The 14,299-nt window shown below is 46.4% G+C and overlaps 1 protein-coding gene across 1 annotated transcript in view; it reads left to right on the forward strand.

The window, feature by feature from the left end:
* Positions 1-8,959, forward strand: part of ogfrl1 (opioid growth factor receptor-like 1) — a 93,599-nt gene extending 84,640 nt beyond the window's left edge. The window contains exon 7 of the mRNA XM_085996581.1: positions 3,468-8,959. Within this exon, the coding sequence (XP_085852707.1) occupies positions 3,468-4,107 (640 nt within the window). The 3' untranslated portion in view covers positions 4,108-8,959. The remainder of the gene's footprint in view (positions 1-3,467) is intronic.
* Positions 8,960-14,299: the final 5,340 nt, after the last annotated feature.

Here is a 14,299-nt window from a genome sequence, read left to right on the forward strand (position 1 = left end):
ACTTTCAAATATGTTTTGTGACACTTAGTTCCTGCTTTTGCCCTTTTTATTACTTTACCTTTTACTCCATACCTTCTGCCCCTTCCTGACACGCTCTGGTTTTTAATTTCCCCACTGCTACCTAAGTCTATGACCTTCTCTGTTGTCATTTTTATTATTTGCTCTCTAGGAACCTCCCCCCCCCCCCCCACTAGTTAGTTTACAGCCCTAGTTATATGATCCGCCAGGACTCTAGTCCCAGCACTGGCCAAGTGAAGCCCGTCCCAACGGAACAGCTCCCTCCTGCCCCAGTACTGGTGCCAGTGTCCCAGGAAGCAAAACCCATTTCTCCCACACCAGTCTTTGAGCCACGCACTTAACTCTCTAATTTTATTTGTCCTAGCCAAATTCGCTCGTGTCTCAGGTAATAATCCAGAGATTATTACCCTTGAGGTTCTGTTTTTTAATTTGACCCCTAGCTGCTCATACTCCTTTAACAGGACTGGCTTCCTAGTCCTATCTACGTCGTTTGTACCAACATGGACCACGACAACTGGATCCACCCCCTCCCACTGCAAGTTTCTTTCCAGCCCAGAGGAGATGTCCTTAACCCTGGCACCGGGCAGGCAACACAGCCTTTGGGACTCTCGCTCTCAGCTGCAGAGAACTCTATCTATCCCCCTAATAATACTATCCCCTACCACTACAACATTTCTATTTACTACCCCCTCTTGAATGGCCCCCTGTTCCACGGTGCTGTGGCCAGGTTGCTCATCCTCCCTGCAGTCCCTGCTCCTGTCCCCACAGGGAGTAAGAACCTCGAACCTGTTGGACAAGAGCAAGGGCTGCGGCTCCTCCAGCTCTACCTCCTGGATCCCCGTACCTGCCTCACTCGTAGTCACACCGTCCTGTCCCTGACCATGGGCTACATCTGAATTAATTAACTTCATAGGTGTGACCACCTCCTGATACACAGAGTCCAGGTACTTCTCCCCCTCCCTGATGTGTCGCAGTGTCTGAAGCTCAGACACCAGCTCATCAACACGGAGCTGGAGTTCCTGTAGCAGCAGACACTTGTCACAGACGTAATCACCGTGAGCCTCAATGGGGTTCACTGGCTCCCACATCTCGCAACAGTAACACATCACCTGCTCCATTCTATGTAATTAATAAAAAAAATTATTGTTAGTTATGGACACCCTCTGCCCGATTTTAGATGCTAGTATCCCCTTTAATTAATTGGATTTAAATTAAATCAATCCCTCTAGTTACACCAGTTAACCAGGAGACGGAGAAGTCGAGGAAGGGAAGAGTCAGAGATGGATCATGTGAAGGTGAGGGAAGGGTGGAAATTGGAGGCAAAGTGAATGAAATTGTCTAGTTCAGGGCGAGAGCAGGAAATTGCACCGATTCAGTCATCAATGTACCGGAAGAAGAGTTGAGGGAGGGGACCCGAGTAGGACTGGAACAAAGAGTGTTCAACATATCCCACAAAAAGGCAGGCATAGCTAGGACCCATGCGGGTACCCATAGCAACACCTTTGATTTGGAGGAAATGAGTGGAGTCAAAGGAGAAGTTGTTCAATGTGAGAACAAGTTCAGTCAGGCGGAGGAGGGTAGTGGTGGATGGGGACTGGTCGGGCCTCTGTTCAAGGAAGAAGCGGAGCGCCCTCAGGCCATCCGGGTGGGGGATGGAGGTGTAGAGGGATTGTACGTCCATGGTGAAAAGGAAGCGGTTGGGGCCAGGAAACTGGAAACTGTTAAAGTGGCGGAGGGCGTCGGAAGAGTCGCGGATGTAGGTGGGAAGAGACTGGACAAGGGGAGAAAAAATAGAGTCGAGATAGGAAGAGATACGTTCGGTGGGGCAAGAACAGGCTGAAATGATGGGTCTACCAGGGCAGTCCTGTTTGTGGATCTTGGGACGGAGGTAGAAGCGGGCTGTGCGGGGTTGGGGAACTGTGAGGTTGGTGGCCGCGATGGGGAGATCTCCAGAGGAGATGAGGTCAGTGACAGTCTTGGAAACGGTGGTTTGATGTTCGGTAGTGGGGTCATGGTCCAGGTGGAGGTACGAGGAGGTGTCGGAGAGTTGGCGTTCAGCTTCCGCTAGGTAGAGGTCAGTACGCCAAACAACAACAGCACCACCCTTGTCAGCAGGTTTAATGACAATGTCAGGGTTGGATCTAAGAGAATGGAGTGCTGCAAGTTCAGAGGGAGGTAGGTTGGAGTGAGTGAGGGGAGCAGAGAAATGGAGACGACCGATGTCACGGCGGCAGTTAGCGATGAAACAATCTAGAGAAGGTAAGACACCTCTTCCTTTCCAGGCCCTCAGCCCCCCTCCCCCTCCCAAGTCTCTCTACCCAGGGATATGAATCAAAGGGTCACAGTCTGGCTCCAATCTCGGTGGAAGGTGAGAGGAAAAGGGGAGAGAGATGGACAGAGCAAAAGGTTGCGACAGGCACACAGAGTCGGTTGAGACAGGCACACAGAGTCGGTTGAGACAGGCACACAGAGTCGGTTGCGACAGGCACACAGAGTCGGTTGCGACAGGCACACAGAGTCGGGGGAGACAGGCACACAGAGTCGGGGGAGACAGGCACACAGAGTCGGGGGAGACAGGCACACAGAGTCGGGGGAGACAGGCACACAGAGTCGGGGGAGACAGGCACACAGAGTCGGGGGAGACATACAAAGGAAAGTCGGGGAGATGGAGAGATTTGCGAAAAGAGGGAAAGAGACGAAGAGTGAAGAATCAATTAAGCAGATAATTGAGACCGCAAAAGAAAATGTCTGAGAGGCAGAGAATGGAAGACAGAGGGATATGGAAAAAAGAAATTGGAGAGTGGACGTCAGTTTTCTGCCTGAGAGGGGAGACCAGCATGCATAGAAAGAGCTTGCATTTATATCGCAACTTTTGAAGTGTAGTCACTGTGCTAATGTAGGCAAATGCGACCATCAATTTCTGCTCAGCAGTGTTTCTAAAAATAAAAAGCAATGAGATAAATGACCAGATACATTTTATTTTAAATGATGTTGGTTGAAGGATAGATGTTGGCCAGGACACACAGAATTCCTATGCTCTACTTCAAATTGTGCCATGGGTTTTTATGCCCTCCTGAGAGGGTAAATGGGGCATAATGGTTTAATGTCTCATCTGAAATATAGCAGCTTCCACAGTGCAGCACTCCCTCAGTACTGCATCCCAGTGTCAGCCTAGATTATCGGCTCCGGTCTCTGAAGTGGGGCCTGAACCACGACCTCTGACCCAGAGGTAGAGGTGAGTGTTGCCACTGAACCATGACCTCTGACCCAGAGGTGGAGGTGAGCGTGTCACTACTGAGCCATGACCTTCTGACCCAAAGGTGAGAGTGTTACCACGGAAGCAACAATTGTTTGGAAAGCAGTATTGATACTCTAATACTCTGGCTTACAATTTGCATATAGTTGGGTATATGATGCTTATTAATTTGCACCTTATCCTTTTTTTTAAGGTCTCAGCACAATTATCTAAGAATCACCCGCATTTTAAAAAGTCTAGGAGAGTTTAAGTTTGAGAGCTTCCAAATTCACCTGGTCCGGTTACTGCTGCACGAGGCTTTAATTGAGGAGACACTGCCCAACATGTTACACAGTGCTTTGGAATACTTTGTTTACACAATAAAATCTAGGAAGGAGAGAAGGAAGCTCCTGCGCTTTGCCCAGCACCATTATAAGCCACCGGAGAACTTTGTCTGGGGGCCCCTTAGGAAGGAGGCGTCGGGAGGAAGAAATGCCGTTACCAAGTCATCCTCTCTATCGGAAAAGAGGCCACCTAGTCAAGAGAAGAGCAGACGCAACACCATGAGCGATGGCTCGAGAACCAGTGTTGTAGCTGCAGTCGGGAGAGAGTCAGCCTCGTCTGCCGAGACTGGTCTAGGAGCAGGCAAGCAGCAGAAAGGTCAAGCCAGCGAGCAGGGCTGCGGCGAGGCAGAAGCTGATACTGCGAAGAATAAAAGAAGCATCAAAGGGAAGAGTGACAATCAGGTGGCGAAGCCCAAAGTCCCGACAGAATCTGAGGACACTGACAATCGAGCTTCCCAAAGCCCAGCTGAGAATATAGAGGACACTGACTCAACGGAGACAGAGAGTTAGAGTTCCACAAGGACACTTTTATTTAAAATAGCCGTCGATCAAGGCCGCAGTCCAGCCAATTCTTAGAGTTGGTGTTCAGAAGCAGGTCTTGAGCCAGAGTGCACTAACTGACCTTTTGTCGAATGCTCTTTGCTCTGCCGATGAACGGGCTAATGATTGTATTTTTTATGTCTCCAACAATGTGTGAAAGAGACCGAATGTTTACATGACTTGAGACCCAGTTGGATAACATTTGAGCACTGCGAATAGTGAACACTGAGCACTGTGAATAGTGTGTCGGGCGTTCCTCGGATTTTAATAAGTGTTTGCTCTCCTCCTGTTTTTGTAGAACTGTCTAAATATACAAAGTGTAACGAGGTATATTTGAGCTGAAAATAAGGTGCAAAAAATGAAGTTTAATACTGAATAATGTGACCTTTTGTGAAAGGCATAAATAGTTCATCACCTTTGGCAGGACATTGTTGATGTAAATGCTTGATACTGTTAAACACTCATTATATATAGATCAGTTTATTTTATGCTTAATGTGAATTAATTAGGCTGACATTTAATGGATGTACAAGACCTGTTGGCAGTGATTTATATAGAATTGCCAACTCTGATTCCTGGAGATTTCATCACTTGATCGCCCACTTCCAACCTGCCCACTTGGTCAAACAGTCTTTTTCCCCCTCATTGCATTTAAAAAGTACTTGGATATGCTACGGACCAAGAGCTGCAAAGTGGGATTAGGCTGGATAGCTCTTTTTTGGCTGGCACAGACAGGATGGGCCCAATGGCAGCCTCCTGTGCTGTAAATTTCTGTGATTCTATGATCTCCCAATATTTTTGTAACAAAGAAGTGTTCAAAGCAAATGAAAAAAATAACACTCATTTTTCCTTGGGTTTTGCCCGCAGCAGTGCCTGGGAGATTAAGCTTTACTTCCAGAATGTTCCTGGAGGGTTGGTGACCTTAGACAAATACCACGCGTGATGTGCAGACCAGTAACCGTTGGATATTTGCCACTCCGGAGTGAGTGACATTAGGTCACATCAATGTATTTCGTACTTCACAGACCCATATGGACTCGGTGGGTTATGTGCAAGCTGAACCAGCTGGTGATGGGTAGTCAGGTAGCTCGTCGGGCTCCCTGGTTATGGAGTTCCAATCTCAGTGGGTTTTTTCTGCATGTTTCTCTGTTGTCTACTCTGCGAACATTTTCTTAATGAAAGGCAAATGAGAGCTCGCGTTCTGATCAGTCTAGTAATTTTATGATCGAAATTTAAGTAAACTGCACAGTGCATTTAACATGGGTTTAGTGGGTAAAAGAGGAGCTGGGACTGTTCTCCGAGCAGAGAATGTTAAGGGGAGATTTGATGGAGCTGTTCAAAATCACGTAGGGTCTTGATAAGGCAGAAGGGTTGGTAACTAGAGGACACAGATTTAAGATAGTTGGCAACAGAACCAGAGGTGAGATGAGTTTTTTTTACACAGTTATGATTTGGAATGCACTGCCTGAAAGGGTGGTGGAAGCAGATTCAATAGCAACATTCAAAAGGAAATTGGATAAATACTTGAAGGGAAGAAATTGCAGGGCTATGGGGAAAGAGCAGGGGAGTGGGACTAATTGGATAGCTCAACCAAAGAGCCGGCACAGACACGATGGGATGAATGGCCTCCTTTTGTGCTGTATCATTCTGTGATTCTGTAAGTGGAAATGATTCACATGAGGATAGAGCAGTATAAAGAAGTGCAGGCTTGGCAGGTTATGGTAGTATTTGTATTAAGTACACACGTTGTCCAGAGCTTGGCCCTTTCTTGTACATTTGATTATGTTTAATTCAATGCTCCTAGACACTTAAATGGGATTTGATCTTGGCCAACTCTGCTGCCTTTTATATTCAGTTGCCACTGTTGCGAGGTCTGATCTGATATTATATGATCATTTTCTTCCCTCAGTGTCCCAGGTACTAGTATATATCCTGCTTTTGTTCACTGTTTGCTAATACTGTTAGCACCCTAGTCTGAGCTGGTACAAACTGTATTTGATGTCCTGCCAGTTACATATGCCCAGTGTGACCTGGTGTTATTTTTGTTCAGGAGACACTGGTAGAGGTCCAGCTCCAGTCTGATCGGCTACAAATTTAATCTAGTGTCAACTTGCTACCACAAGGAGTAGTTGAGGCAAATAGCATAGATGCATTTAAGGGGAAGCTAGATAAACACAAGGGTGAAAGGAATAGGATATGTTGTTGGGGTTAGATGAAGAAAGGTGGGAAGAGGCTCGTGTGGAGCAAGAACACCAGTTGGTCCGAATGGCCGGTTTCTGTGCTGTAACTGGCCTCAATAGCACTTGGCTTTGATTAAAGCTGTAATTAAATGGCCAATACCATTGACTTAAAGCTTTACTAGAAAAAATCTCATTATAAAATACAATTTTCATTTTTCAATTTACATCGGATTTTAGGAAAGCAAATTACATTGCTCAGATTACAAAAATAACAAGTAGTGAACTAATGACAGAACTTGCTATATAAACTTTAACATGTGTGACTGCTGGTTTTTAAAGCCTGTAACAAATCTTTGTTTTGAGTGATTTTGCAGGGACAATACTGAGTCAGTACTAGTGCCAGTTACTCATCAGTATTTGGTGTCCTTTTGGTAAACCGGTATTACTAACTTATATTTGCTCTGATTAAGATCTACAAGCAATTCAGCTTGCGCACTGTTAGCTCTTAGCAATGTTTACATTCTGTTTAATTGTTTTTATGGGTGGGGGGGTGAGTATGTGCCTAAACTTAGGGGCAGGCTGACTTTCTGCCCTCACCAACAAGAAGCATGATGTAGGACTGCATCACTGCTGTCCATAAGAAAGAACAACTTGCATTTATATAGCGCCTTTCACAACCTGAGGACATCGCAAAGCGCTTTACAGCCAATTAAGTACTTTGAAGTGTAGTCACTGTTGTAATGTACGAAAGGTGGCAGGCCATTTGCGCACAGCAAGCTCCCACAAACAGCAATGAGATAATGACAAAATCATTTTAGTTTTAGTGATGCTGGTTGAAGGATAAATATTGGACAAGACGCGGGGAGAACTCCCCTGCCCTTCAAATAGTGCCATGATCTCTTTTACATGTACTTAAGCGGGCAGACATGGCCTCAACTGAAAGACGGCACCTCCAACAGTGCAGAACTCCCTCAGTATTGCACTGGAGTGTCAGCCTAGGTTTTGTGCTCAAGTCTCTGGAGTGGGACTTGAACCCACAACCTTCTGACTGAGGTACCAACTGAGCCACGGCTGAGCTATTTGCCATCTGAAGATGCTGATGAATGGAGGAACTTTCCAGAAGATGCGCCTCTTGGATTAGCCAGTCTCCGTCCATTGTTACTTTGAATTCTCAAATTCAGTGCGAGCAGTTTCTTGATAACAAGACTGTACCATGTGTGTCCTAGCAAAAGTAACCGGTCTCTAGATTTGTAAAGCTCAAACAATTTATAGCTGTGATTCAGTAACTGTATGGCAGTGGAATGCCAAAATCTATCCCAATTTGTCACATCATATTGCTTGTTATTTTTGAAAATAAAAACTCTCCAAACAAAAGCACTGTGTCCCTCAGCAATGATCTATACTGTAAGTGTTGTATTCAGTACTCTTGACATTGGAATAGGTGGAGTTTGAATTTGAATCTCAAGAAATCAAGAATGCTGGAAATTAAACTGCAAATGCCCTCCCATGCCAACCCCTTTTTTAAAAGAAAAGAAAGACTTGCATTTATATAGCGCCTTTCATGACCACCGGATGTCTCAAAGCGCTTTACAGTCAATGAAGTACCTTTTTTTGAAGTGGAGTCACTGTTGTAATGTGGGAAATGCGGCAGCCAATTTGCGCACAGCAAGCTCCCACAAACAGCAATGTGAGAATGACCAGATAATCTGTTTTTGTTGTGTTGGTTGAGGGATAAATATTGGCCAGGAGACCAAGGATAACTCCCCTGCTCTTCTTCGAAATAGTGCCATGGGGTCTTTTATGTCCACCTGAGAGAGCAGACGGCCTCTGTTTAATGTCTCATCCGAAAGACGGCACCTCTGACAGTGCAGCACTCCCTCAGCACTGCACTGGAGTGTCAGCCTAGCTTTATGTGCTCAAGTCCTTGGAGCGGGACTTGAACCCACAACCTTCTGACTCAGAGGTGAGTGTGCTACCCACTGAGCCACAGCTGACAAAGCAGTAAAGTCTGTTAAAAAGAATGTGGAATTTGCAGCAGCTGAAACGATGAGGGAGATTAATACGAGTCGGGTGAGAAACGTCACCGGAATTATAGTATCTCCTGGGTTGTGTCATAGGAGCTTATTCTGATCTCTACAAGACGTGACTCGCTGCTATTCCAAAAATAAGAATCAAGTATCTAGTTCACAGGGTATTTCAGCTCTATATAACTCTCTTTGTTCGTTGGTCATTGGATAGTTAGCTCACAATTTCCTGGACTGGCGCAATCTGTGACTTGTGACGTTTGTGCCCCAATTTTCCCATTGCGAACTTCAAAGTTTCCTGGGAAAAGTTTTGAATACATTGCAGCAAGCAGAATGGCAAATCGGGGAGCTCTGATCCTGAGGCAGATTGGCTCACCCGATCTGGGTTGGTGAACTAAATAAAGACTTTCAAAGTTGTGCTGTAAACGCATAGTGTATTACTGCAAGTTTTTTTTTGTGTCTGGATGGTAATTGTTGTGTATGTACCTTTTTTAAGAGAAAACTGATTTTATACTGTAGTACCGGCAGTGACCACACCTGTATATAAAGCCATAGCAGGCTTCTGTACTTTCAGTTTTCGGCATACCCTCTGTTCAGTAAACACCTGTTATTATTGTTCTCCTGCAGTCCGTGTGTTATTGATACGCGGATACTACACTGGCGACGAGCAGGTTCGAACTCACCTGCAGTACTGCATCACCTCACGGGGATCCTTCCCTGGGAAAGAAGCTTCTTGGAGGTCGAAATCAGAGCAATGGGCGTCGACCGCGGGCAACCGCCCAGTGATCCATCGGAGTTCGGAGAATCGCAGGGGAGGCTGTGGAGAGCTGGGCTGGGCTTGGCTCCCCAGTCAAGGTGTTCCAGCAAATCGTGCTGGTAGCAGGTAGTGTGCTGACCTTTCTGGACTGCGGCGGGCTCGAGCTCGAGCTCGATCGAGCGGCTCTGCAAAGGGGCCGTGCAGCGTCATCGGGAGGAAAAGAGAGAGAGAGAGGGTGGAGCGCACAGGGCGCGGTCGGTGCTCAAGAACCGGGCAGCGTAGAGAAAATAAAACGAGGGGAAGGAAAAGAGAGATGCGCCGAAGCCGCGGGGCGCCGCCATTACCCTGTAGAATGCTAGGAGCAGCGTTGGCAGCAAGGGGAAGAAGGAAAAGCGCGGGAGGCGCCATTTTTTTCCATTGGGGAAGAAGGAAAAGCGGGGGAGGCGCCATTTTAAACCACCCAAGATGCCGAAGAGTGGCAGTATCACTGCTTTCGACAACGAAATAGAAGCCTGGACCACGTATGTGGAAAGAATTGAAGTGTACTGCAAGGCAAATGAGGTGGCCGATGGAAAGAAGGCGTCGGTATTATTAAATTTGATGGGCGCGAGAACGTACGGCCTATTGCGGAATTTAATTACCCCAGCTAAACCAATGGAGAAAAGTTTTGAAGAGATTGTTAATATCTTACAGGAACACCTAAACCCTACACCGCTGCTGATAGCAGAAAGATTCAAGTTCCATAAAAGAAACCAGCACAAAGATGAGAGCAATGCTGACTATCTTACGGAACTACGCAAGTTATCGAAGCACTGCCAGTTCGGAGCAGGACTGGCAGATACCTTAAGGGATAAGTTTGTCTGCGGGCTCCAGAGTGAAGGAACCCAGAAATGACTACTTTCGGAAAAGGACCTGACGCTAGAACAGGCTTTCAGCGTGGCAGTATCCTACGAAGCAGCAGCACGGGGAGCTGTGGAAATACAACAGAAACCACAAGAATACAGCGCTAACGAAATGGCATATGGAGCAGAAAAGTGCTATCGCTGCAGCAGAACAACCCATGATCAGAAGGACTGCTGGTTTAAGGACAAAGTATGCAGGCAATGTGGGAAAGTGGGACACATAGCAAGAGTCTGCAGGTCGGGAAAGAAAACCAACACTAAAAGAACTACTAAGGAAAAGTACAAGAAAGTAAAAAAAAATGACAAGACAGTAGTTCAGAAGATCAGGAGAGTGATAATGACTCCGGGAGCAGGAGACTAAGTTGTCTAAAGTTACACAACGTGATCGCAAAGGAGGATCACCGAACCATTTGGGTCACCCTCATGATAGCAGGGTCCCAAGTAAAGATGGAATTGGAGACAGGGTCAGCCCTAACTGTCATGAATCGACAAAACTATGCGCGGCTATTCCCACACATACCCTTGAAGGACACATCCATTGTATTGAAGACCTACACGGGGCAAAAAGTTACCCCAGAGGAAAAATAAGGGTGCCAGTTAAATACAATGGCAAGGAAACACAGAAACTGTATCTATATATACAAGATGGAGGACCACCATTATTGGGACGTGAATGGATCTGAAAAATACAATTGGATTGGCATTCCATTCAGGCGCTAACTGTGACTGACAAAAAGGACGACGACGTCACACCTGGACGACTGTCAAAAATTCTAACTGACGCGAAAGAGGTGTTCCAACAAGGACTTGGGACTCTAAAAGGAGTAACGGCAACGATAAAAATCAAAGATAACGCAAACCCAAAATTTTTTAAGGCCAGACCGGTACTATACGCGATCCGCCCAGCCGTTGAAGCAGAGCTGGAGAGTCTGGAGCGTTCGGGTGTGCTGTCCAAGGTGGACTGGAGCGAGTGGGCCACACCCATCGTTCCTGTAATGAAGAAATCATTGAGCAGCACGCCTGGGGAGCCGAGGAAGGTTCGCATCTGTGGGGACTTTAAGGTAACTGTGAAACCAGTCCTGCACACAGTACAATATCCACTGCCACGGATAGAAGATATTTTCGCCTCACTATCTGGAGGGAAACGCTTTACGAAGGTTGATCTGGCTCAAGCGTATCTACAAATGGAGGTGGAAGAAGCATCTAGGAAATACCTCACGATAAACACTCACAAAGGTCTTTACCAGTACAACTGACTGGTATTCGGGGTAGCATCAGCCCCGGCTATTTGGCAGAGGGCGATGGAACAAGTCCTGCAAGGGATCCCGGGGACCCAGTGTTATTTGGACGACATCCTGGTTACGGGCGAAAATGACAGTGAACACCTTGCCAACCTGGAGCAGGTGCTCACTAGATTACAAGAATATGGGCTACGAGCCAACCGCCCCAAATGCGAGTTTTTCAGGAGACAAATCTCGTATTGTGGCCACATGATTGATGAGGGGTTACATAAGTCCCCAGACAAGATTGAGGCAGTAGTCAAGTCTCCAGCACCGGAAAATGTGTCGCAACTGAGGTCGTTCCTCGGGTTGGTGAACTACTACCATAAGTTCTTGCCGAATTTATCTACAATTCTGCACCCACTGAACGCCCTGCTGCAAACTGGAGTAACATGGAAATGGAGTGATGAGTGTAAGCGTGCCTTTCAGAAATGTAAATGCCTAATCACTTCAAAAGAAGTATTGGCCCACTACAATCCAACACTACCGATTTCGGTTGGCATGTGATGCGTCTCCCTACGGCATTGGAGTGGTGCTGTCACACAAATTCCTTGACGGTTCAGAGAGGCCAATAGCCTTTGCGTCGCGCTCGTTAACCTCAGCCGAGCGTAACTACGCCCAGATTGACAGGGAGGCCCTCAGCCTGGTGTGGGGGGGGTGAAGAAGTTCAATCACTATTTGCACGGGCAGAAATTCACCCTACTGCCTGATCATCAGCCTCTGGTCTCCATTTTTAACCCAAAGAAGGGCGTTCCGGTGATGACGGCGCAACGGCTGCAAAGATGGTCCCTTTTTCTAGGGGCACATCAATACGACATAGAGTACAAGGGTACAAAACAGCATGGAAACGCTGATGGGCTGTCGCGCCTACCGTTGCCTACGGTGGAGGAAGCACCTGCAGTGGACCCTGTTGAGATATTCCATTCGACCATAGTCGAATGTCTACCTGTTACAAACTCAAGTATAGAGAAAGAAACCCGAAATGACCCGACACTCCTCTCGGGTCTATGATTTGACGGTGAAGGGATGGCCAGCACATGGCGACTCACTGTTGCCAGCATTCTCGCCAAGGAGAGAACAGCTGTCAGTGTGCCGGGGGACCTTGATGTGTGGATCCCGAGTGCTAATTCCACCCAAGTTGAGAGATAGAGTGCTCAATGAGCTTCATGAGGGTCATCTGGGAGGGGTAAAAATGAAGAGCCTAGCCAGGGCGTTTGTGTGGTGGCCGGGAATCGATAAAGAAATCGAGGATATGACCAAGAGATGCACAGGATGCCAGAAGGTCCAAAACGCTCCACCACAGGCCCCGCTACACCCATGGGAGTGACCCTCATCTCCATGGCAACGGGTACACATTGATTTTGCTGGTCCATTTATGGACTCAATGTTTTTAATCGCCGTGGATGCCCATTTGAAATGGCCAGAGGTCATCAAAATGTTCTCCACCACCGCGGAGAAAACTATTGCAGTCCTACGGACCAGGAATGGCTTGCCAGAACAGATTTGCTCCGACAATGGACCACAGTTTGTGTCCGAGGATTTCCGGAGGTTTCTGAGGAATAATGGGGTAAAACATTACACATCTGCCCCATATCATCCAGCCACAAATGGATTGGCTGAGAGGTTTGTTCAGACCTTTAAAAAGGCAATAAAGGTGATGTATAATGACGACATACCACTACAACACAAGGTGGATAATTTCTTGTTTGCTTACCGGAATGCGACACATGCAGTCACCAACCAAGCTCCAGCCATAATGTTCTTCAACCGAAGGCTAAGATGTCGCCTGGATTTGCTCAAACCAAACATAAGACGAGATGTTGAGGATAAGCAATTCCAGCACATCAATGAGAAGCCAACCAGGAGCTTCAAGATAGGGCAACCAGTCTTGGCCCGTGACTACCGAACAGAAAAATGGCAGCCAGGAACGATATGCACACAGCAGGGACCACTGATGTACACAGTGGACGTTGGAGAGAGCATCGTGAGACGCCATGCTGACCAGATTCTAGAGTCACAGGAACAAGCCAAACCCATACCACGAGCATGTGCACCTGGTAATGAACCCAAAGTACAGATTGCGTCTACCTCAGAATCAGTGGTATTGGAAGCTGACGAACCAACCAATGACAATGAGCCAGAATCGACTCCGCCGCAAGAACAGGATACTCACGAAAGGCGCTATCCAGTCAGGATCAGGAAGCCTCCTCAAAGACTGAATTTATAAATGATTATTTCAGTCTATGTATATAGTACAGAGAAAATTGTAATTGTAATTAGTTATTATTTAATTGTTAAATGAATGTTATGTACTGTTTATCTAAAAGGGGAGGAATTGTTGTGTATGTACCTTTTTAAGAGAGAACTGATTTTATACTGTAGTACCGGCAGTGACCACACCTGTATATAAAGCCATAGCAGGCTTCTGTACTTTCAGTTTTCAGCTTACCCTCTGTTCAGTAAACACCTGTTATTATTGTTCTCCTGCAGTCCGTGTGTTATTGATACGCGGACACTACAGTAATGAGCAAGTCTTAATGTTTCTTCATAGACTAAATAATAAACAATTACTGGTGACTTGTCCTAGAAGTTGATAAACACTTCATGCCCATTGCGTAGGAAGGCTTTTGATCAGTAATGTTGATGCAGAATATTTCTCAGATGATTTATACAATATTACAGTACCTACTTGCTGCAGATTGTTGTAAGATACCGTCATCGTATAACAAAGTAGCTTTCAGTAGAGCTATCAACAGCCAGTACTTGCAGACTATATTTACATATTAAACAATGCAGTTTTCTACATAGTCCTACATGTTTACAGCACAGAAACAGGCCATTCGGCCGAACAGGTCCATGCCAATGTTTATGCTCCACATGAGCCTCCTCCCACCAGTCTTCATTTAAGCCCCATCAACATATCCTTCGATTCCTTTCTCCTTCATGTGTTTATCTAGCTTCCCCTTAAATGAATCTATGCTATTCATCTCAATTGCTCCTTGTGGTAGCGAGTTCCATA

Source organism: Somniosus microcephalus, chromosome 9 (genome assembly GCF_052327205.1).
Source record: "Somniosus microcephalus isolate GS21.2 chromosome 9, FLI_Smic_1.0, whole genome shotgun sequence".
Taxonomy (NCBI): Eukaryota; Metazoa; Chordata; class Chondrichthyes; order Squaliformes; family Somniosidae; genus Somniosus; species Somniosus microcephalus.